At 32.9% G+C, this 25,625-nt stretch overlaps 1 protein-coding gene across 4 annotated transcripts in view; it reads right to left on the bottom strand.

Annotated features, from left to right (window-relative positions):
- The window catches only part of VPS13A (vacuolar protein sorting 13 homolog A), a 163,136-nt gene that overhangs the window by 84,670 nt on the left and 52,841 nt on the right, over positions 1–25,625 (bottom strand). For all 4 annotated transcript variants that reach the window (XM_087822709.1, XM_087822708.1, XM_087822710.1 and 1 more), the window contains exons 21-34: positions 25,429–25,561; positions 23,578–23,695; positions 21,218–21,356; positions 15,163–15,244; positions 13,767–13,918; positions 13,311–13,467; positions 10,674–10,753; positions 9,756–9,815; positions 9,384–9,537; positions 8,562–8,678; positions 8,380–8,483; positions 7,550–7,717; positions 5,681–5,985; positions 3,353–3,500 (exon numbers count right to left, since the gene is read on the bottom strand). In XM_087822709.1, coding sequence (XP_087678835.1) covers positions 3,353–3,500; positions 5,681–5,985; positions 7,550–7,717; positions 8,380–8,483; positions 8,562–8,678; positions 9,384–9,537; positions 9,756–9,815; positions 10,674–10,753; positions 13,311–13,467; positions 13,767–13,918; positions 15,163–15,244; positions 21,218–21,356; positions 23,578–23,695; positions 25,429–25,561 — 1,917 coding nt within the window. The remainder of the gene's footprint in view (positions 1–3,352; positions 3,501–5,680; positions 5,986–7,549; positions 7,718–8,379; positions 8,484–8,561; positions 8,679–9,383; positions 9,538–9,755; positions 9,816–10,673; positions 10,754–13,310; positions 13,468–13,766; positions 13,919–15,162; positions 15,245–21,217; positions 21,357–23,577; positions 23,696–25,428; positions 25,562–25,625) is intronic.

Below are 25,625 nucleotides of genomic sequence, written 5' to 3'. Positions count from 1 at the left end.
CAGACCCACTAGAATGAAATTGGGTCTATCCCTACCATGACCCACTTAGTAGTTAGTAGCTGTTGTAGCCCACGTTGGTGAACCACTTATATGACCCCTCCTGGATCTTTACCTCAGCATCAAGGAGAGGCTAAAACCAAGTCTTCAAGAAGTCAGTCTAATGCACCAAGGCCAAATATACACACAAATACATACATCACACTTGTTTTATTTCTCTGGAGAACTCTAATACAAAATGTATTTCTTAAATAATAAGACTTGAAAGTCAAAATTACTCCTTGATCCATGGGCTGGAGAATGCATGTTGTAGTAGCAGGCATGAAAACAACATTAATCTTGTTGTACCTCTCTGTCAGAGCCCTTGGGTGACCACATGCAGTGTCAATGAGCAGTAATATGTTGAAAAGATTTTTTTTTTTTTTTTTCCTGAGCCATAGGTCTCAACAGGGGGCTTAAAATATTTAGTAAACCATGTTGTAAACAGATGTGCTGTCACCAGATTTTGATGTTTCATTTATAGAGCACAGGCAGAGTAGACCTAGCATAATTCTTAAAGGTCCTAGGATTTTCAGAATGGCACATAAGCATTGGCTTCAACTTAAACTCAGCAGCTGCATTAGACCCTAAAAAAGAGTCAGCCTGTTCTCTGAAGCTTTAAAGCCAAGTGCTGACTCCTCCTCTCCAACTATGAAAGTCCTAGATGGTATCTTCTTCCAATATTAGACTATATCCTTTACACTGAGTTGTTTAGGGTAACCACAGTTATTCATTATCTTAATTAGATCTTCTGGATAACTTGCTGCAGCTTCTACATCAGCATTTGCTGCTTTACCTTGTACTTTTATGTTATGGAGACAGTTTTTTTCCTTAACTTCAAGTTTAAAACTTTTCTTCTGCAGCTTCCTCACCTATTTCAGCCTTCAGAGAATTGAAGAGAGTTAGGGTCTTGCTCTGGATTAGACTTTAATTTAAGAGACTGTTGTACCTGGTTTCATCTTCTATCCAGACCCTTAAAGCTTTCTCCATATCTGAAATTGGGCTGTTTTGCTTTTTTATCATTTGTGCATTCACTTTTAATTTCTTTCAAGAACTTTTCTTCTGCATTCACAACTTGACTGTTTGTTGCACTAGGTCTAGCTTTCAGCCTGTCTTGGCTTTTGACACGCCTTTCTCACTAAGCTTTATCATTTCTAGCTTTTGATTTAAAGTGAGAGGGGTAGAACTTTTCCTTTCACTTGAACACTTGGAGGCTACTGTAGGGTCATAAATTCGCCTAGCTGCAATATTACTGTGTCTCAGGGAATAGGGAGGCCCAAAGAGAGGAGAGATGGGGGAACCAGTCTGACCAGGGCCAGTTGGCAGAGGAGTCAGAACACATGTAACATTTATCTATTAAGTTTGCAGTCTCGTACGGGTGTGGTTCGTAGTGCCCCAAAACAATTACAATAGTAACATCAAAGATCACTGACCACAGATCACCATGACAAATATAATGATAATAGACAAGTTTGAAATATTGCAAGAATTACTAAAATGTGACAGAAGTGAAAAGTGAGCAAACGTTGTTGGGGAAATGGTGCCAACTGCTGCTAAAAGCAGGTGAGCCATTTGACTTGTTTAAAAAAAATGCAACATATGTGAAGCACAATAAAGCAAAGCACAATAAAACAAGATATGCCTCTATACTAATCTAGTATTTTAAGATTAAGTCCATTTGTACCTTATTCGTGCTACTTACATTGTTTTATTATGCATACCTACTACTTAGGTTTTTTAAAAAATTTTATTTACCGATGACATTTATTTTGGAATTATTATGCAGCAGGCATTGCAAAAACAGTCTGTTCATGTAAGTTTATAAACTGAAATATTACAATTTCTAAACCAACATCTTTCAATTAGTACATGTATATTGAATGCCTGCCAAATCTTGATGTTAATCATCACTCTTCACTCTTGCCAACAGCTCAGTGCAGGAAGCTGAAAGAACTATAACGATCCCCATAATGTTGTTCTATGGCTCCCACAGCTCGGTACAGGCTGTGTGTGCTATCCCTAAAATCTGATAAGTCAGAAATCACAAGCTGCAGCACTTAGTCTAAATGCATTAGACTAGATGATTTCAGCTTCTCTCCGATGTAGAGCATGATGTCCAAGAGGGGTCAGAAACGTCCACCAAGGGGTTGGCTACAACTGCTAACTATTCATGTGTATCAGGATTTCATCTGCCCCAAAGGCAGCCAGGCATTTGCAGGTGATCTGCAATATCACTGGAACATTCTCATGGATTCTCCCTGGGGGAGAGGGAAGGAAAATGTTGTTCTGCCACCCCACATAAATCTGCCTAGTGACTGTGCCCAGTCGGAAGAGGATTTGCTCAGCATGCTACTTATCTTTTATAAGTTTCTATCTGTTGTCTTATCAATATAAAGAAACTTAAATTATTGATCTTAAGAGGATACTCTCCATCTGTAAGTTAAGAAGTCCATATGATCTTATATACTAAGAATTTAAAATTTTTCTTTCGGTTGACATGTTTTAAATTCTAAATGCATTTTAAGTTAAAAATCTTAAATCTTTAAAATAACTTTTTTCTCTTGTTCAATACAATTTTATAGGAAGAAATAGGGAAATTAGGGGTGGGGGGTGGGAAGAGAAACCTTCCAGACACAACATATGTTGCTGTCACTTCAGCAAAATGTGAAATAGTTTTGACTTCCATCCAATCAAGAGGGAAAAATATGAATCTGTGGATAGTTACATTAGAGATCTGTGAAGCAGTATCAACCAATAGGGAGGTAAAGTATGCCTAAGGTCCTGACCCATTTGCAATTTTCATCTTTAACCTCTCCATTCTTCTAGGACTTTCTCTAGGTTACTTTATATTCCTATGGCTGATGACTTCCAAATTACTATTCTAGCCTAGACCCTCCACTAAGTTCTATATTAATATATCCAACTGACTACTTATGGCATCCTGTCTAATATTTGTTTCCTTCATGAAATTTGCCACAATTTAAAACTATTTTAATAATGTACCTGTGTACTTTATTATCTATCACACCTCTGGACTGCCATCACCATCAACCCCTGCATCAGACTGGTAGGTCCACAAAGCCATAGACAATGTAATAGCTTCTCTGCCACCATATCTCCAATATCTAGCACAGGGCCCAACACAGTAGGCACTCAAATACTTGTTGAATGACTGGAGAACAGTTAATGAATTTTAGGTTTATTAATCACAAAGGTGATTAATAAAGATATAACTTCTACACCCAAAATGTCTTATGTCCCCAAGCAACATTTTTTAACCAAAGAAAGAGGAATCAATATGTATCTAAAAAGTTACCTCCATGGGCTTTAGTTGAGCATTTATATTTAAAAAAGGAACTTCCTGGTACCACTCCCAGGCTAAATTTCGCTCAACAATCACCTCGAGATTTAATGGCAGTAATATATCCAGTACTTCCCGGTATGCATCATTAATATATTGAGACCTATAAGGAGAAATAAAATTGTTGTGAATGGTTTCATATATACTCAGATAGTAACAAAAAATTTATATACTAATAGAAGTCAATAATTTTGTGTGTGTGAAGAGAAAAATAAAATCCATTAAGCTTTCCATGTCAAAATGAGACATGTTCCTCCATCACCCCAGAAACCTAGGTGACTTTCTCTTGAGTTGAAGTGTTCTATGACCTTTTAAATTAGAAGTATGCAATATGTTTAGAAGTGCAAACATATACAAGTTGGATAGTAAATCCTTAAAATGAGAATTATCCCTATATGATCTATAAACATATATAAGACCTCCCATAAAAACATTTCAATTCACTGATGTAGATATGTAGCAGAATACCACATATCCCTGTATAGGAAACAAAGTTGCACCATATGAATTTTTTTTTTCCTATGGATCAAAAATAGTTGAATATGGAAGCTGAACCATATTTGTCTTAGAAGGGAAGGACTGATGGTAAAAAACGATGGAAAAGTGTAGAAGGTTACTGAACCCCTTTCAAGTGACAATGTGACCACAGAAGCCTCCCACTGTACCTTTGAATTACAATCTCAAAGTGGTACTCCTCGATAACGTACTTATATTTTAATTGGCAGCAAATCTCAAATCCTTCAACCAGGGTTTAAAGCAAAGACTGTAGAGTATCAGATATCACCTACTCAACTGGAGAGAAATGTGGGCGTCCTCCAGGATCTCTCAGAATGCCTAGTATATCATTATCATTTTATGAGTTACTATAGAGTGACACTTATACTTACCATTCATGCATGTTTGCAGCAATCTCCACTTAATAGTAATAAGGAATCTAAAAGCCCCATAAGTCACTTAATAAATCGTCTATTGTTAAAGTGTTATGCTGTTTCTAATTCTTCATTGTAATAAGCACTTAGATTATCTTTGCAAGAAACATTAATTGCTGTGTCAAAAGATAAATTTCTCTGGAAAATTTTCCCTTATCAGTACTGCCCAAGTCAATAAAACTGATAAACCTCTAGCCAAAGTTATTAGTAAAAATGCATAAACTATAAATATCAAGAATCAGAGAAGCAAAATCACTGTAGATATTAATAAATAAGAAGGAAACACTATACACAACTTTATGCCATAAAATTCTACAATGTGGATGAAATGGACAATTTCTTGAAAAAAATTTACAAAGATCACTCAAAAAAAAAAAAATAACTTGAATAGTCCTAAATTTATTAAAGAAATGAAAACTGTAGTTAAAAATCTCCCACAACTAAACTCTAAGACCAGATAGTTTCACTGGTGAATTCTATCAAATATTTAAGGAAAAAATATTACAGTGTACACAAATTGTCACAAGTGTATACACGTCAAAACTTATCAAATTTATACTTTAAAGATATGCAATTGTTTATACGCCAATAATATCTCAATAAAGCTGCATTAAAAGTACTCAATTGATGGAAAAAAGACAGACTGAGCAAGACAGATCAGCCAGAAGCCAGTCAAGAGAAGTAGCAAAAATAAAGGGAAAGAGACAAACAGAAGAAGGCTGAAGAAAAATGACAGGAAGAAAGAGGTAAGTGAGAGGTATAAACAGAGATGGATCCAAGCTGAAAAAGGATAGGGCACTAAACCCAGAACAGCTGGTCAAAAACAGCACAGAAACACAGTAAAAAGTTCTGGAAATATCTGGATATTCACTTATTCCTTCAACTCATACTCCTATGCCCAATGATTACATAAAGTTGTTCTCTGTGTGTATTTTGTTTTGTTTTGTTTGTTTTATCTCGAACATCAGATCCACAGCACAAAACTGATAGAGTAGTTTGGATAATGCTGTATTTGTGAAGTAAATAAATGTATGATATCAGGAATTCCTCCAATTCTTCCATAACCTTATAATTTATAAAGAATTACAAATAAACAAAAATATACTTCCTCAGATAGTTAATTTTACAGTGTTCCTAATTATTTAAGAAGTAATTTTCAAATACTTTCTAAGTTTTCAAAAACCAGAAGGCTAAATTTATCTTGCCAAAAATACTTGGAGGAGAGCACTTCACAAAATTAAGTATAGTTGTAATGAAATATCACTGTAAACAGAAGACTCAGGATACCAAAGCCTTTAATGTAAAAAGTTAGAAAAAGTTGCATTCTACACAAATATATTTGTGGAAAGCTTACCTGTATAGTCTCATTTCACTCAGCTTTATGGTAATCAAATCAATAACGGGTGGGGGATTGCTCTGGCTCTCTGTTATCATATGGAATGTATTGGTCATTGTAATTAGCCCAAAATCAGCAACAAAAACATTTTCAGAAACTGGAGACTGTGGGACGACCAAAACTGGGGCTTTGATGTTAACATCTAATGCCAATCTAGAACTCCTTTGTGCCAGTTCTTTTACACCAGTAGCAGCCATTCCTGCTGCCTGAACAGTTGCTTCAGTCAAGGCTTCTTTAACTGCTTGAAAATTACCTATAAAAGCCTATAAAGATAACAATTATATTCACAAGGTTACTATTGATGAATAAGACTTATTAAATGTGTATGGCAGTTTATGATTTTACCTTCATAAGAAAAAATTTTTCTTGGTACGACCAAGTGTTATTTATTCAAAGTCTGGCTCCCTATATTAAATCCTAATTTTCTGCAATAAAAATTGAGAAACACAAAGATAGGGTAAAACAATAAAAATCCCTGGAAAAAAGTAACATTCGTGGACATTTCAATCTTTCACTGATATCCAGTTCCCTCATTATCTCACTTTCGCCAATTGCTAAATAATTACATTGTATTTCCCTGTACAAACTCAATGTACAGAGAGCTTATTTATGATAAAAAATTAAAATATGTTTCCTTAAGAAACTTTTCTAATTTCTGAATTCTGGAAATATACCTCAATTATATAAAATATACCTAGAATTATACTTAATTTTCATATTTAGAAAAAATATTTTATTTTCAATAATTTTTTAGTATAAGGCTATCATATTGGATCCAGTGACATAATTCTTTTGAGCTCTAAAAGAAATTAGGCAAGAAATACTTGTTCATCTTTACTTTTTGGTATACAAAAAAAAAAAAAAAGTATGGGTATAAGAAAAACTGCATGGTAACCTCCATTAAAAAGATAAAAAAACAGCAACATTATTTACTTAAAATCAACCAATCATCTAGTTCACATTACCAAAACTAAGAAACAGCATTTTAAAAGAATGACTAGTGAAGCCATAGAGATAGGTATGACACTCACAGGAGAAAACCCCTTCATCAGGTGACAGAATGGAAAAACAACAGGAAAAAAAAAAACCCTGTGCAAAGCAGCACTAAAACTCAACCACCTAGAGTATCATAGAGATTAAATTTAAACCTCCAAAGCCCCAGTCACAGAATTATAACACAATAGAAAATATAATTTTTAAATAATAATCTCAGACAAAAACAAACTTCAATTACATATTTATTATTTTTAATTAGAGCTGAAACTCAGGTAAAGCAAAAATGTAAACCAATGATGTATAAAATAATCAATATATATGACACATAATGTACATATATTTAATATGTTAATATCTAAAATATATATTTCAATTAACTGGATAGTCCCATGTGAAAATAATACTACATAAATAAAGTATTATATATTTCAGTCATAATAAATAGTACCCAATTATGAAAAATTAGAAGAAAAAAATCAAGCAAGAAATTATTATTCTTCATCTATGTTTGATGCATAGCAATTTCCAACTAGCAGGAAAGAATAAATTAAAGCCCTGGCTGGTTTTGCTCAGTGGTTAGAGCTTTGGACCAAAGGGTCCTGGTTTGATTCCGGCCAAGGGCACATACCTCAGTTGCAGGCTCAATCCCTGGCCCTGATCAGGGAGCGTCCGGGAGGCAACCAATCGATGTCTCTCTCTCACATCGATGTTTCTTTTTCTCTCTCTCTCTCTCCCCCCCTCACACACACTCTGAAAAACAATGAAAAAAATATTCTCGAGTGAGGATTGAAAAAACAAAGAATAAATTAAAAAATTGATTAACATACTTACCAATATAGAATATAAAAATTTTGTGACTAAAACTACTTCAATGCAACCAACAGTTAAATTCACTTGAATGTCAACCACACTCATATTTGTGTACGCAGGACCAGCCGTCGCATTCATATAAGAAATGATTTTGAAGCTGAAAACTTCTTTTCCAGTGATATAAACAGCCTTAATGAGACAAAATTCAAATGTCAAAATCCATTTTTGGAATGATGGGTCTTCAGTACAAAAACAAAGCAATACACACAAATTTAGAAAATTTTCCATGTATTCAAGCCAAGTAGAAATAAGGCAACAATCCTAACTCCTTTATTAGCACCTACATTGCAGATTTTTCAAATTGGTGGTGGCAGCTCCCTTTGTGGACCATGAAATCAATTTAGTAGGTGTGGCCCAACATTTTTATAAATGGGGAGAACAAAAGAAAAATTATCAGAATACACATTCTCATTTAGTGTGTTTACAAGGTTCACAGTATTTGAAGAGAGAGAAAAAGAAAAATAGTGAAAAAGGCTTTTACTAGTTCCCCATCCCTCCACAGTCTCCTCATTCCCCTGCAACAATGTTCCCGAAGTGATTACCAATATTTATCTCATTTATAAAATACTTAATCCTCATTTTACATATAATAAAACAGAATCCAAGATTAGGTCACACAACTACTAAGGAGCAGAGATAAGTTAAGAACCCAATTATGCTAACTCCAAAACCAAAGGACATAATAAGCCACACAGCTAACATCCAACAACTGTCTAATTTATACCTATGTCTAATCTTAAAGGAAATTAAATTTTAAAATGTTCTCTTAGTTAATAGAAATCAATTTATACCTTTTTGTATACAGCTGTTATATCAGAATCCAAAACAATTATATTCCTTAGTTTTGCATTTATTTCAGTTACTGTAGTCCTCATAATTATCTCAGAATCAAGCCCTATGGAAATAAAAGAATGGTTAAATGACTTTTCTTTCATGTAATAGTTCTGGATTTATTTTTCTGAAATTTTATTACCTTCAATCTTAATTTCAGCAATGTTATGTTTCTGATCTTGGATAAAGATCTGTAAACATGATAATTCTGCTAAAATCTGCAAGGTAATAATATCTTCTTTCCTGGATCGCTTTGAAGCTGCAAAAAAAAAGTCATACAGTAAAACATAAGGAAAAACTTGTAGCTACCTCGCTACATTTGTTAAGTAAATAAAATATCACAACAAAATAATGGTAAAACTAGAGAAAAAACCTAATTTGCAATTCAATTGAAAACAAGCAAGATATTCCTTAATAAATTAGGAATTCTAAAAAACAATCAAATCTAATGAAAACTAAAAGCCAAACAAAAGCAAATGAATAGATGAGACAAAAAATGGTTGCTATGTGAGGTTAACATTTGAAACTAAGACATTGCTAGTGGTAAAATCATAAATCTTGAGTCAATAATTACTAGGTGATACCTGTCATTATTGAACTTGCAACTTTTTGCAGCTTAAAAAGTACTCTAATTAAAAAATTTACTCAAATTCTATTAGTTCTATTTTTCTAATCTGAAGTAATGATATTAAATTCATAACTGTTAATCTAAATCAAAACCTTCTCTAGTATCATCTTCAACTTAAAAGGAGAAGATAAATAGAAGACGCACTTTCTTCAGCAGTAATCATTTTCCTTATACTACTATTTCCTTTAACTAACTTGGTATATAACGAATCTTTCTAGATTTTAAGCTAGGCAATAAAGTTCTGAAGACAATATTGTAGGTTAACAGAACCAAAGCCAACACGTATTAATCTACTTGGTGAAAAAAAATTGAAGATGAATTTTTAAAGAAACATACATATTTTCTTAATGACCTCTCCTTTGTCTTCAGTCTCCGCAACATAAATTGAGGCTGATTTTTCCTCCAATTGTGGAAGGAAATTGTTAAAATAGTTTATTGTATTCAGAAGTGCTTCAGTATGCAAATGAATATCCAAAGAGGAAAAATTCACCTAGAGAACAAAGTTGATTTTAGTAATAGGTCAATAAGTATTTATTTGCCTGCTCTGTTATAAGGCACTAGGCTTTGTGGTACAAAGGATCCAATTTATAATAGTTCATGTTTATCCTCAAGGATATTAGAGTTCTAGTTATGAAATAATTTTCATAATATACTATTTACTTAGAAATACTACACCTAATTAAAAAACAAATTATTATTCACTTATACCTTAATCAGCTGTGCGACATTGTTATAGGCACTTTTCAAGTTGGGTACACTCTTTTCAGCCTACCCAGAGAGAATAAAACAGATCTGTTAGGAAACCTTTAAAAACATACGCAAATACAATTACATAATGGTCCTAATAAACATGAATAGAAAACTTCCAGCTATTTATACGTATAATTACCTAAACGAACAACTACTTCCACAGAACAAAAGAAATTTGGCACATAGCAAGTATTCAATAAATTATCAAGGGTGGAAAATTAAACATTATTAAGTGTGGAGAACAATCGCTATCATCAACAGCCATGGAAGGTCCTTCCCTAATTCTTCCTGTATGTGAAACAAAATCTGTGACAGAATCGTCCACAAAGTATCTAAATACTCCATGTTCATTACTCTTCCAGCATTATCTTACCATAAAGTAATTATTAAAATAATGCAGCACTTACGTAAAAATAGGTCAATGAAATCATGGACTAAATCTTAAGTATACCATAACATATATAAAAACATACTAAATGATGAAATGGGTATCATAAATCAATAGGGAAGAGGTGACACCAGGAGTCACTGACACCAGGAAAATTAGGTAACTTCAGACAATTGTAGAAAATCAAGTGAAAGCTTCATCTCGCATCATATGTCACAATAAATAGGATCAAGATTAAAGAGTTTCTTTTTCTGGTACCCTGATGGGGGGAAAAACTGCAGGTTACTGCTACTTAGAACATAGACTTCTTATTTTGCTATACGAAGTCTTCTATTTAGCAGAGGACAAAACTAAAAATATCTTAAAGTTTTAGGAGTTAGAGATGTCAACAGACTCGAGATTAAACTGAGTATTACTAACCTTACAAAACTTGCTAACATTTCGGCCGTCACTGACCACAGCAAGCAGACATAAGTGGTACTGCTTACCTTCACATACTCCAGTGTTAACAAGTCTTCCATTACGTTGTCCAGGGTTGTAATCAAATAAACTGGCTTTTCATTTGCATCTAAAAATAATTTTAAAAATTATTCTTTCATAGTAAAACTAAGTGAAAATAAATGCAGGCAATGCTATTAAATATAAACTTGGAAAAGCAGAGTTTCCTATACCAGCTCCAAGTCTTCTCTTACCCAGGTTGGGCCCATCGTCCTTCACTGTAAACTCTAAAAATGGAATATCTCCTCACTACCCCTTTCCCTTCTCTTATGCAAAATGCTAAAAACTCTTACTCTGCCAAACTTAGGAGGTAAGGTTTAAAAAAAAAAAGTAGCAATCAGTTAAAGAAAAAACATAATGGCTAATAGGAATAATGAAAAGGCATGAAGAGAATTCTAGCCCTGAGCCATAGAAGTTGCTACAAAATAAATTTTTTTAAATAATTGTCAGACTCCCTAAAAACCTGACTGTTGAGAAGAAATCAGTTAGATATGTGATGAGAAACTAAGTTTTCCTGTATATTAATATATATTAAAATAAGTCCTACTATCATATAATCAGACATTACTGGTTATATTATTGCTTCTGTTCAAAACCTAGGAAAATAAGTGGGAAACTGCTGTAGAAGAGTACTTTATATAAAGCTATCACCAAATTACTTATGCTGCTAGAAATTAACATCTAGATACTGGAAGAAAGGACTAAACCAATCATACTACTCTAGAGGGAAAAAATGCCCCATATTCCACAGAATTCTCCACATTTAAATAGATAAAATGACAAACCTTTAGCTGGATTCACCCGGAAGAAAAGAGAGGACTCAAATAAAATGAGAAGTGAAAGAGGAGACATTCTAACAGATAGCTCATAAATACACAGGATCATGAGGCTCCTATGAAAAATTATACTCTACAGAATTGGACACCTAGAAGAAATGGATAAATTCCCAGAAACAAACAACTTTCAAAAACTGAATCATCAAGAAACAAAAGATCTGAGTAAACAAACTACTAAGAAGGAGATTCAATCAACAGTCAAAAACCTCTGAAAACCAAAGGTTGAGGACCAACTTCACTGGTGATTCTACCAAACATCAGAGAAGAATTAGCACCACATACTTCTCAAGCTCTTTGAAAAAACAGAAGATGAGAAAACACTTTCAAACTCGTTTTAAGAGGTCAGCTTTCCCCTGACAGCAAACCACAAAAAGATGCTACAGAAATAAAAATTACAGGCAGTATCCTTGGTGAACATTGATGCAAAAACCCTCACCAAAATATTAGCAAAGTGAATTCAACAATACATTAAGAGGATCATACGCACGATCAAGTAGCATTCATTCCAAGGATGTAAAGATGGTTTCATTACCTACAAATCAGTCAATCAATGTGATCTGCCACATTAACAAAATAAAAGATAAAAAGATAAAAATCATATGAGCATCTCAACAGAAGCAGAAAAAGCATATGACAAAATTCAACATCCATCTATGGTAAAACTCTCAACAAAGTGAGTACAGAGAAAACATACATCAACATAATAAATGCTATATATAAATGACCACAGGTAACATCACACATACTCAAAGGTGAAAAGCTAAAAACTTTTCCTCTAAGATCAGGAACAAGACAAGAATCCCCACTCTCACCACTTTTATTGAACATGGTATTGGAAGTCCTCACCAGACTCATTAGTCAAGAAAAAGAAGTAAAAGGCATCCAAATTGGAAATAAATAGTTCGTCTTGATCATTCCATCAACCATTCAGAATTATCTTTTAAGGAAAAACCAAAAATTGTAAGGAGGAAATATGCATAATATCCTCCTAAATGCCTAACACAGCAAATGGAAATGTTTTCTAAGGTATCATATAATTTATCCATTATGATTAGGGGACATCAAGTGTTTGTAGTAGCCACAATAATGCCATGCTCCCCCTTCCAAGGATATCTGTGCTCTAATACCTCAAAACCTGAAAACATTTCATATGACAAAATGGACTTTGCCCAACCTAATCACCTTAGTTTTTAAGAGTGGAATCAAAAGACAAAAAAAGAGGTTACAGAGATACAGGGGACTATGTGCAAGAATCCAGAGATTCTACTGGGGGCTAAGGACAGCCCTTGCCTAATAGTCAGCAGGGAAACACACTAAAACCACACGGAACTGAATTCTGGTCAGCGCCTGAGTGAGAAAGGAAATGAATCTTTCCCTAGAGGCTCCAAAAAGAAACTCCTGTTAATACCTTGATTTATGCCTGTTGAAATTTATGTCAGGCTTCTGATCTAAAGAAATTTAAGATAATAAATTTGTATTGTTTTAATACACTAAGTTTGTGGTAAATTGTTACAGTATCAATAGGAAACAAATTCAGTGTTGAGAAATTCAGTTAAATAGATTTAAAATTAAATCATAACTATTTTATTGTCCATAATATAAAAAAGTATCTTCAATTTCTATCTGGTCTACTTAGATTCCCAAGCATAAGATAAAAATTATAATTCATAATATAATATTTTTCTAAGAATGTTTTAGCAAATATATTTATTTAATGCCCAGAGAATTAAAAACTCTACAGTAGGTAGTCAAATAATAAAATTATTTCATTTAAAACACAGAAATTCTTACCCAAGTATTCTGGGCATTTTAAGCAGAATTCTTTCAAAAAGGCATTGGCTTTCAAATCATATGTTCTAAGCTCTACTTCTGTGCCCAATCCTAAGACAAGAACTTCTACCACAGGTAGTTCACAATTTTCAATGAGGTGATAAAACTGAATAGATACCTGGAAAAGAAAATAGAAACCATCATTATCTAAATCGCACAACTGCTTACGTAGATGATGATTATATATGGATAAATGAGGTACACATATGATATAAATGTATTTAAAATTTAGGAAAGATTTCATAAGCACACAAACATACAATACACACACAAAAAAGGAGGGAAGAACACCACAGTAACATCTGGATTCAGCTTAAATAGAATGAAAGCAACAGTGCCTATTAGTAATGACACTATATAAGTAAGTTATGAATAGTACAAATAAGAAACAAATATCAATTTTACAATGGTCCATACCTCTGGCACTTCAAATCTTATTTTATACTGAATGATATTTTTTGTACAATCCGGCTTGTTAATCTTTTGTTGTTGATAACTTTTAACTTTAGTTAACTGAAAAGGTTCTTCCAAAGGACTAGACGGTGCATCATAAAATTCCTCCTCTGAATCTAAATATCAGAGAACACTGTTTAAGTCAATAACCAAAATGATTTACTTAATAACATATTTATAATTTTTAAAGTAATATGAACACTAAAACACTAAGGGTCTATTTCAAATATTTAAAGTAAACATAAGAAAATAAATTATAAAAAATATAGAGATTATATCTGAACAAATAACATTCTTGATGACAAGAAAGTACTGAAAATTACAAAATGCAATCTTTACCTTAATGAACATCACCTTTTAAAATCATTGGTCTATCTAAAACTGATTAAGGAAAATTTTATAGCAAATGACAATGCCAATGATTATTATATCATGAATATGCAAAGGAACACACTAATAAGCTCACTCTAACTGGAGATCGAAAAAGGGCTTAGTTATAAACTCTGCAATATTAAAAGCAGAAGGCAGATCCTGAAGCTTGAATGAAGAAACTGAGACGGAATACTACTTCATGTATATATACACACATATGTAAATATATATAATAAATTTCTAGAATTTGTTATTTAAAAAAGAACTCAAAAAACTAGTAAGACCATTAAAAGAAAGTTTAAAGGAAACTAAAACCAGCTGAAGTATATGCCCAATAACCTAAGATTAAATTTAGGGTAGGTGATCTCACAAACATCTCCTCCCTCCACTCCTCTCCCCTTCCTGGTCACCACACACAAAGGAAAACACTGTCTAGAAAACTGAGAGAATCAACATGGCAATCTCTATTTAACATTTAATAATTTTTAAAGTCTTAAAAACTGAAAAATACATTTATTTTTCTTTCCAATGGGGCTAAGAAAAAGCAGCTATTCGATGTCAAAATATTTATCAGTTTTCATGTGTAAGTACATATTAAGCCTTGATTTTACTCCTTTAATAACAAAAAAGGAAAATATAAAAAGTAAAAATAAACTTACAAAATTAACAAAATTCTCCAAATAACTAAGTAACACGTTATGACTTAGACATCTGCAAAGTTTCATGGGATCTCTTAGCTCACAGTAGAATTAAGACAACTGAATTACCAGTGGTCCTCGTGATTGAGTTCAACTTTTATGTACCAAAAATCCCACTGCAAAAGTAACTTTAAGGAACATCCAAATTATACTATTTTAAGGGAATTTTAATAAAATTTCTGGAAAACAGAATTATCTGCTACTGTCTGAAATTTTTACATGGTTTCAAAAAGAAAATTATTTTCGTAAGATATTTATAAGAAAAATTTCCTAAAGCAGTTTCATTTTACCATCTTCAAGATATGTACGTTCCAAGAAAGGAATCACTTTCTGTGAAATCTGTGTTGCTCCCAAAGAAGAGGACCTTTGAATCTGCAAAAAAAGTAATTCACCATTAATTAGTACAAACACTTTTTATTCAAAATTCTAAGACGATTCTGACACCCCAAAAAAAGAAACTGAAAAATCCAGTCTGACTTAGACAAGTAAATTATAAAATGTATATTTAAAACAATGATTTTACAATTTCAGGGCTAAATATAAATTGTAGAACTATTTTAATAATTTCTTTGTTGACAGGGTTTGGTTTGAAAGAGATCTTAGATATATCTAAACTCAATGTCTAACAAAATAAGGAAGCCACCTTCATGTCCATGAGAAAATCAAAAAGTCTCAATATTTAAAGCCTTTACAGTTGAGTTTGCAGTTTTAATTTTTTAAAGATATTTCAGTAAATTTACTTGTTTACTGTTCTGGGAAATATAACATACAGTAACATGCAGTGCAGTTTAGAAACCATAATAAAAGACACCCATGAGCCTGGCTGGCAGGGCTTATTGGTTGAGCATCGACCCATGGATCAGGAGGTCACTATTCGATTCCTGGTCAGGGCGCATGCCCAGGTTGCGGGCGCGATACCCAGCACGGGGCATGCAGTCGATCATTGACTCTGTCTCTCTCTCTCTCATCACTGATGTTTCTTACCCTCTCTCCTCCCTCTCTCATCCTCTCTCTGAAATAAATTTAAAATATATTTTTTTTAAAAAAAAAAAAAGAAAGAAACCCCTGAATCTTGCACCCAGGCCAAGAAACAAAGCGGCACCATGCCTTACCTAGAAGCACCTTATGTGTTTCCTCCTTGATCACATTCCCTACCACTAATCATGATCTTGCTTTCACTTAGTTGTTTTTTTTATACCTATGAATCATTCTCTAAATAATGCATTTTACCTCTGCACCTTTCTATACTATAGAAAAAGAAATTACTGCATATATTTTCCGGTGACATTATTCCACAAAATAATCTTTAAATTTTATAGATACTGATAGTTTACTCATTCTTACTGCTATTCCATTACTGTATTCCATTACTGAATAAAACACTACTTCTTTGTCCAGTACACTGTTGATAAATACCTGGATTGTTCACCTATTTTTGCTTTTACTCACTGTGGCACTATAAGCATCCTTGAACCTTGCCCCAGGTGCTCATATGCAATACTTTCCATGGTGTATATAACCAAGAGTGGAAATGCACATGTGCACCTTACTAAGTACTAACAAACCTTTTCACAAGTGATTGCCACAGATTACACTAACCTCAGCAGATTAGAATTTGTATGGCTCCAAAGCATCACAAATGCTTAATGTTTTCAGACATTTTAGATTTTGCCAGTGTCACTGCCAATTTCATCCTAGTTTTAATTAGTTTCACAAATGTGTAGTAGTTACACATACTATAGGTTCATGGGTTATTTGTGTTTGTTCTTTGAATTATGTTCATTTTTGTAAAATGAACCTAAATATAATTAAAATATAACCTACTACATAGGAGTATATAACTGTATAAAAGTATATAACTGTATACTCCTATGTATATTCCTATGTATACTCCTAAGTATAAAGTTCAATAATTTTTCAAAAAGTAAACATTCTCATGTACCCAAATTCCAGATCCTGGAAGAGAACACTGCCAGAAATTCAGAAACCTCCCTTATGATCTTCAGAATCATTATGCATACTCCCAAAAGGTAATGACCACGCTGCCCTAATTTTAATTTTTAACATACTAACATTTTTTACATCTAAAGCCATAAAAGAATAGTTTCGTTATGCATTTTCCTGCTGAGTAATACATATCTAATTTCTTATTTGGATGTCGACTTCCTTATATATATTAGATAAGTCTTTTAAGTTATATTTGTTGCAAATATTTTCCCTAATTGATCAGCTTGCTGTTTCATTTTTAAGTGTCTTTCAAAAATAAGAAAATTTTAATTTTCATGAAATATAATTTATTTTTCTTCTATACTTGCATTTTTTATAACCCAAGATATCTTTACTTACCACAAGGACTCAAAGATTTTCTGTCTTTTGTTAAAGAGTCTTTACACCGTTGGGCATTTACATTTAGGTCTATGTTTCATTTCAAGTTAAATTCCCTTTATGGTTTAAGGTAAGTGTTGATATTTATTTCCACATAATAATCTAGTTATTTCAGAACCATTTGTTGTAAGGACTATTCTTCCCCCACTTAGTTGGACTGACAACTTTGTAAGAAATCAAATATATGTTAACCATATATTACATTGTCGATTTGTTTCTGGACTCTATTTTACTTTATTGACTTATATGTCTATTCTTATGCCACTACAGCATTTTCTTGAATAAAGTACCTATAAAATAAACCTTGAAATCAAGTACTAGATTTCCTCCAACATTATTCTCATCCAAAATTATTTTGGCTAATATGTATCCTTTGCATTACCATATGTACTTTATAATAAGCTTGTTCCTTTCCAGGAGAAAAGTCTTTTGGTATGTGGACAGTAAGAAACCTACAAAGTGTTGATGAGAACTGCCATCTTAATCAAACCAGCCTTCCAACCTGGATTATGTAAATCATTCTACTTATTTAAGTCTTCTTTAATTTTTTTCAGAAATGTTTTGCAGTTTTATATATATAGGATTTGTACCTCTTTTGTTATTTTTTTTCTATGTATTTAACCCTTTTAATGCTACTATAAATGGAATTTTTTCTTAATATCATTTTTAGAAAAAACTAATTATTTACATTGATAATGTATCCTGAAATCTTGCTAAACTTGCTTACTTTTCTAGCGGTGTTTCTCCCCATTCCTTAGAACTTCCTGCATAAATGATCATGTAATCTGCAAATACAGTTTTACTTTTTTGTTGCCACCCTGTCTTTATTCTTCTTGACTACGGCAAGGCGAGAACTACAGTTCAGTACAAGTCTAAACAGAAATGGCGAGAAAAGGTATTCTTGCACTATTCTTGATCTTACAAGGAAAGCATTTAGTGTGTTCCAAATTAAGAATGATATCAGCTATAGGCTTTTTTCCTAGATGTCCTTTACCAAGTTGAGGAAGCTACTCTTTATTCCCAGTTAACAGTTTTTATCATGAATGGCTGCTGGACTTCGTCAGCGCTGTCTCCTCTTCTAATGAGATGATTATATGCTTTTTCTCCTTTACTCCACTAATGTGGTTTATTACAGACTGGTGAACCTTTTTTGCTTCTTAAGAGTAAATGCATTTGGTCATAGAGTATTATACTTTTTACACATCATACTATTTGGCTGTACTATTTATTAAGGATTTTTACATCTGTGTTAATGAACACAGTGGTCTGTAGTTTCCTTTTCTCACAATTCCTTTGTTGGGTTACAATAGAATAATGCATGCAGAGAAATAGGAGAGTATGGCCCATGCACAGAAAAGAGAGGAAAAAAAAGCAGGAACAGTACAAGAGAAAGCACAGGTACTGAATTTAACTGCAAAAACGTTAAGCTGTCTTAAATTCTCTCAGAGAACTAGAAAGAACTGTGAAGAGCTGAAGAAAAAGAAAATGAGGTCACAACAAGTAGACAATATCAAGATAGAAATTATAAAAAGAAAGAAAAAATTCTAGACTTAAAAAATATAATAACTAAAAAAAAAAATCATTAGAGAATTTCAATAAGAGATTTAAGCTAGCAGAAGAATCAGTGAAAATTAAGATAGCTCAATCAAAATTGACAAGAAAAAGAAATAAAGAAAAGTGAACAAAACCTAAGGGACTGGTGGGACACCACTGAGGGAGTCAATACATGCATTATGAAAATCCTAGCAGAAGAACAGAAAGGAAAAGGGGCAGAAAAAAAAAAATCTCAAAAAATAACAGCCAAAAATGTCCCCAAATCTGATAAAACATATGAATCTAAAAAAACCAACAAGTTCACTAAAATCAAAGTAACATACACTCAAATAGACCCATATCAAAATATAATTAGTTAAACACACTCAAAGAAAGAAGAAGCCACTCTCCACATACTAGGTATCCTCATTAAATTAACAACCCATTTCTCATCAGAAGCCATGAAAGACAAAAAGTAATAGAATGACAATGAAAGGGCTTTCTGACCATGTGATAGGCAAAGATTTCAGTTGAGATTAAAAGTTTTCATCCATTAAAAAAAAATACTGTAGGGGAAAACAAAAGGTACGTCTGTAATATTATCAACAATAAAGATAGATTTTTAAAAATATGGTATAAATTAAATTTCATCAAAATTTAAAACTCCTGCTCTTAAAAAAAGACTGTTAAAAAAATAACCTCAGGCCAGGCAAGGGTGGCTCAGTGGTTGAACATCTACCCATGAACCAGGAGGTTACAGTTTGATTCTGGATCAGGGCACATGGCCAGGTTGCAGGCTTGATCCCCAGTAGGGGGTGTGCAGGTGGCAGCCCATTGATGATTCTCTCTCATCACTGATGTTTCTAACTCTGTCTCCCTCTCCCTTCCTCTCTGAAATCAGTAAAAACATTAAAAAAAAAGAAAAGAAAAAAAAGCTCAGCAACAGACTGAAAAAATGTTACAAAACACTAAAGTGTTCAGGGTAATGGTACATTACCCAGAAACTTACTCTCAAATAGTTTGAGGAAAAAACATCTTTACACTATTTTTACAACACTTTTATAAGTTTGAAATTATTTCAAAAGAAAAAGGTTAAACATTAAAAAATCAACTTTTTTAAAAAGAGAAAAATGGGAATGGATATTTTCTTTGTGACAGTCACTTGTAAGAAGGGGAAAGGCACATAATAATACAAAACCCAGAAATCATGAAGGAAAATCTAATAACTGACTACGTAAAAAAATAAAAAGTTTGGCATGGCAAAAATTAATGTATCCAAATAAAAACAAATAAATACATTTTTTAAAAATGCTTATAAATGAAAAATAGCAATAATTTCCTTAACTGGAAAATCATAACCCAACAAAAGACATAAACAGCTGTTTTTAAATATATAAATTCAAATATCCAATAAACTTATGAAAATAGGTTCCATCTTAGTCATAAAGAAATGCAAATCAAAACCACAAGATAACATTTTTTTCATTTAATAGATAAAATCTTAACATTTGTTAATACTCAAGATTAATGAGAACAGAGAAACACTCATTTTACTATATAGGTGGGATTATAAATTAGTACTTAATTTCTAAAAGAAATTTGACAAAGTTCATTAAATTATAAAATTTACAGTTTTTTACTCAACAATTCTACTTCTAGGAATTTATCTAATGGTTAAAAATATACCCAAATACATGCAGAAGTTCAAAGCCATATTTTTATAACTATAAACACTCATAACAATATGAATGCCCATCAAAAGGGGATTATGTTAGTTCAAGGATGGTATACTCACATAATTCAATACTACAGGGTGAAGCAAAAGAGGTTTGTATGGAAACTAATACAATAATAAACTCTGTGTTTAGCACTAATACAATAATAAACTCTGTGTTTAGCGTACTCACAACTGTAAAACTACTTCTGCCCCACCCTGTATATCACCATAAAAAAGAATAAGGTAGATCTGTGCTAACATGAAAATATCTCTAAGGTGTGCAACACAGATAATAATGGTTAAAGAATACAGATTCAGAACGTAAGTATAACCTCACTATGTAAATTTTAAGAACACAAGAATATATATAATGTACATACACAGGCACACAGGAGCATATGTTTGTATGTGTGTATACTAGCATATGCCATAAACATATCAGAAAACTAGAGATGCAGTGGTTAATAGTGTTATCATCTAGAAGAAAAATTAAAGGCTGGAAAAGTGAAGAAAGGTAAACTTATCATTTTACACTTTTCTTTACTATATGCACCTTTTACTACTTCATTATTTGGTCTTTTAAAATGTAATTTTTAAAGGTCTATTCAAAATGAATTAAATGTTCTTACCCAAAATCTCTGTGGTTGTTAAAATACTATCTGTGAATTATTTTCAATTTTTGCTTTTATTAATTTTATAAATAACATTACCTGAAATGGTTTGACGGGGGCATGAATTTCAGTTGCAGGTGTGGGTTTTGGGATGCTTTCAATCAATTCCAAAATCCCTTGCAGTTTTTTATCTGAGATTCGCAAAGAAATCAGTGGTAACTTTCCAAAAATCTTGAATCTATCTCAAAAAAAGAGGAACCATTATAAAGCAATTTTCACTCTAACTTAAGTGCATTTATTAAAAAGAGGACTGTTCCCCTTAAGTTATCCAAAAATAATCAAATGTGATTTTAGCACTAAAAATTACCCATAGTCCATGGATAAATTATCCCATAATCTCCACTCAAAGTTACATCTGACCTTACAGATCAGTCTCATTAGATATAATAATCTCATTACTTTTCAGAGGCATATTTTCTAATGTTATTGTGTTTATTCTCTCTCTACTATTTGCCAAGGACAGTTAACAATTACTATTTATCAAGTGTTAATTACATGATAGGCATTAAGGAAAGCACTTGATATGCATTATGTTAAATAGTCCTCACAACCTAAGAGGCAGACAACTTATTTCTGTTCCCTGTTTCTTATAAGTTCCCATATTTACATAGTTCCTATCAGGAAACTAAGGCTTTAGCAAGTTCAAATAACTTGTCCAAAAGATTATACATCTAACATCTTGTTTAAAAATCTGATCTAACTAAAAAGGAAAAAAAATCACATGATCATATAAATAGGTGTATATGACAAAATCCAACATACATTCATAATAAAAATTAAAGAAAGAATTCTCAGTAAACTAGAATACAGGAGAACTTCCTCAACTTGAAAAATCTACAGCTTAATAGGGAAGAAACTCAAAGTTTTCCAACTAAGATTAGATACAAAGCAAAGATATCCCTCTCACCACTCCTTTTCAAGATGGTACTGAAAGTCCCAGCCAATACAATAAGGCAAGAAAGGAAATAACTGTCATACAGATTGGAAAAGAAAATATAAAACTGTCTTTGTTTGCTGATGAAATGATGGTCAATGTAGGAAACTCAGATAATAAAACAAAACAAAACAAAACCACCTCCTGGAACTAATAAGCCAGTATTGTAAGGTTGCAGGATACAAAGTTAATATACAATAGTCAATCCCTTTCCTGTATACCAACAACAGAAAAGTGGAATTTAAAATTAAAAACACAATACTATTTATTAGCACCCCCTAAAAGAAATACTTAGGTATAAATTCAACAAAATATACACAAGATCTGCATGAGAAAAACTGCAAAACTCTGAAGAATGAAATTTAAAATCTACATAGACATATTCCATTTTCATGAATAGGAAGATTCAATATTGTCGAAATGTCAGTTCTTCCCAAACTGATCTACAGATTCAATGCAAACACAAACAAAATCCCAGCAACTTATTTAATGAATATTAACAAAATAATTCAAATTTTATACAAAGAGGCAAAAGACCGTAATAGCCAACACAATATTAGAGAAGAACAAAGTTGGAGGATAGACACTCCATGACTTCAAGACTTACCATAGAGCTACAGTAAGAAAGACACTGATATTGGTGAAAGAATAAACAAATAGATCAATCAGCCAGAATAAAGAGTCCAGGAATAGACCTCCATAAATACAGTCAACCAATCTTGGACAAAGGAACAAAGGCAATACAATGGAGCAAAGACATTCTCTTCAACAAATGGTGCTGGAACACCTGGACATCTACATGGAAGAAAAATGAATCTAGACAGCACCTTAACCCTTCAAAAAAATTCAAAATGGATCACAGATCTAAATGTAAAATGCAAAACTACAGAACTCCAAAAGGTAAATTCAAGAAAACCTAGATGACCTTAGGTATGGCCATGACTTTTTTAGATATAAAGGCACAATTCATGAAAAAAAAAAATTGATAAACTGGAGATCATTAAAATTAAAATGTCCTCTCTACAAAAGACAATGTTAAGATAATTAGAAGACAAGCCACAGATGGGGAGAAAATATTTGAAAAAGACACATCTCATAAAGAATTGTTATCTAAAAATATACAAAGAACTCTTAAAACTCAGTAAGACAAACAATCCAATTGAGAAATGGGATAAAAATCCAAACAGATACCTCATCAAAAAAAGATACCAAATAATGGCAATGGTCTGGAACATCAGGAACTCTCATTCAGTTTAAGAAAATGACAAGTACTAGAGATAGATAGTGGTGACAGTTGCATAACAATATGAGTTACTTAATGCCAATGAATTATAACAGGTAAACATGGTAAATTTCATGTTATGTATGTTTTGCCACACACAGAAAGCATCAATGAAATACGGTATTTCCTTAGCTACAGAATTACTGAGAAAGTCTATTATCACTTGAAACAGACGATACATACTTAGGCATCCTTATATCCATGAAAACCAAGGCCTTAGAGAATTCCATACTGAAGTGCAAAGGTATCAAAATATGCTGTGTAGATACACTGAGTTTTCGTGCTTCTTTCCAATTATCACCTAATTACAGAAAACAGTAGGTTTAACACATGTATAATTTGAAAGACACTAAACCTAAAATTATTTTTAATACTTCATAAGCACACACTGCATGATACAGGGAAATCTTCCCACATCTAGATAATCTTTAATACCACATGCTCAGGTACACACAATTGGCAGGTAAATTATTTTCACAAGCATCTCAATATATGAAATATAAGTTAATGGGCTTCAAAAACTAATGACCAAGATGTATCAAACATACCAAAATATAGTAATTTATTTCCTGAAAAAAAATTATGAATTTTCTATAAACAATTTACATGTGCCACCCACTATACTTCTGGGCTCCTCCTACAGAAACTGGAATATGATAAAGACAAAAAACAATTTAATTGGCCTAAAGCAAATATAGTTAAAGAAATAAAATTAAAATACCCTATATAAACTAACATTTTTAATAACCAGTACTTGGGGTCCTCCACTGCTTCTCCTTTCAATAACTAGTTAGCGCAGTTAATGTATGTAATTTGACCATATACATACATAGAGATCTCTAAAACAGTCACTAATCCACCTGTGTTGAATTATCTGAACGTTCACTAACACTCCAGGGATTCAAAAGCAATATGACACAGGGGAAAGAGGGCTCTCTCACTATCCATTAGTGGCTCCTGACAAGTGAATTTCTGACTGTTGACTAGATCTGGATCAGAGATTCCCGATTAGTACAACAAAGTATAATGGGGTCAAGTTATGCCTAAGACAAGGATCCCCCTCCACCTCTGCATGGCTATTTATGGACGGGGCTGTCAGGGCCCCTATCTAGGCTGGTTGTATCTGCCCTTGAGCAGTCTCTTCTGGTGATCGTACTGTGTAATACAAATATTTCAAAAATGTGTCAAGGTTTACCAACCGTGTCCAAATGTTAAACAACACTGGTCTAGATCAGGATTTGTCAATCTCAGCACTACTGGCATCTGGGCAAAGTCGGTCTTTGTTGACATTCTATATTTAATGCTTAGTAGCATCCCTGACCTCCATTCACTAAATACTAGTGGTGCCCCCACTGTCCATGTGTTACAATCAAAAATGTCTCCAGACATTGACAATGTCTCTTGTGAGGTAAAATTGCTCCCAGTTGACATATTGCTCTTATCTACTATATACTTCTAATTAAAAAAATATGAAAGTTGCCCGGCTGGGCGTGGCTCAGCAGCTGAGCATCGACCTAGGACCCAGCTGATCAGGGTTCGATTCCCGGTCAGGGCACATGCCCGGGTTGCGGGCTCCATCCCCAGTCGGGGGCATGCAGGAGGCAGCCGATCAATGACTCTCTCATCATTGGTGTTTCTATCTCTCTCTCCCTCTCCCTTCCTCTCTCTGAAATCAATAAAAGATATATTTAAAAAAAAAAAAAAGATATATATATATATATATATGAAAGTTCTGCCTATCTTGTGTCTAAGTGGTTGAGCACCAACCAATGAACCCGGAGGTCAGGATTTAATTCCCGGTCAGGGCACATGCCCAGGATGCAGGCTCAATCCCCAGTAGGGGGCGTGCAGGAGGCAGCCAATCTATGATTCTATCATTGATGGTTCTATCTCTCTCACATTCTCTCTCTGAAGTCAAATATTAAAAAAAGAAAGTTCTAACATATTTTAAATGAAGGTTTTCAGAGAAACTGTCTAAAAACCTAATGAATCACTTCAGCAAAATGAACAATAAATAATGCACTATATACTTACCAACACTGCTGTAAAGCAGCTGTATGCTTGTAAGGTGAATATCAAAGGAATCATAAGCTCTATGCATTATCTCTTCAAGTCTGGCTTCACCTTGTTTCATATCTGTTAATTCTGTACGACTTTTACTTGTCACCTTGAAGTTAATTTTAATAGTTTAGACTATGTAAAATACTTCAAAATGAAAAGCTAAGGTTTTT

This window comes from Miniopterus natalensis, chromosome 12, assembly GCF_054644295.1.
Source record: "Miniopterus natalensis isolate mMinNat1 chromosome 12, mMinNat1.hap1, whole genome shotgun sequence".
Lineage (NCBI taxonomy): Eukaryota > Metazoa > Chordata > Mammalia > Chiroptera > Miniopteridae > Miniopterus > Miniopterus natalensis.
This window is presented reverse-complemented; position numbering and strand designations above follow the sequence as displayed.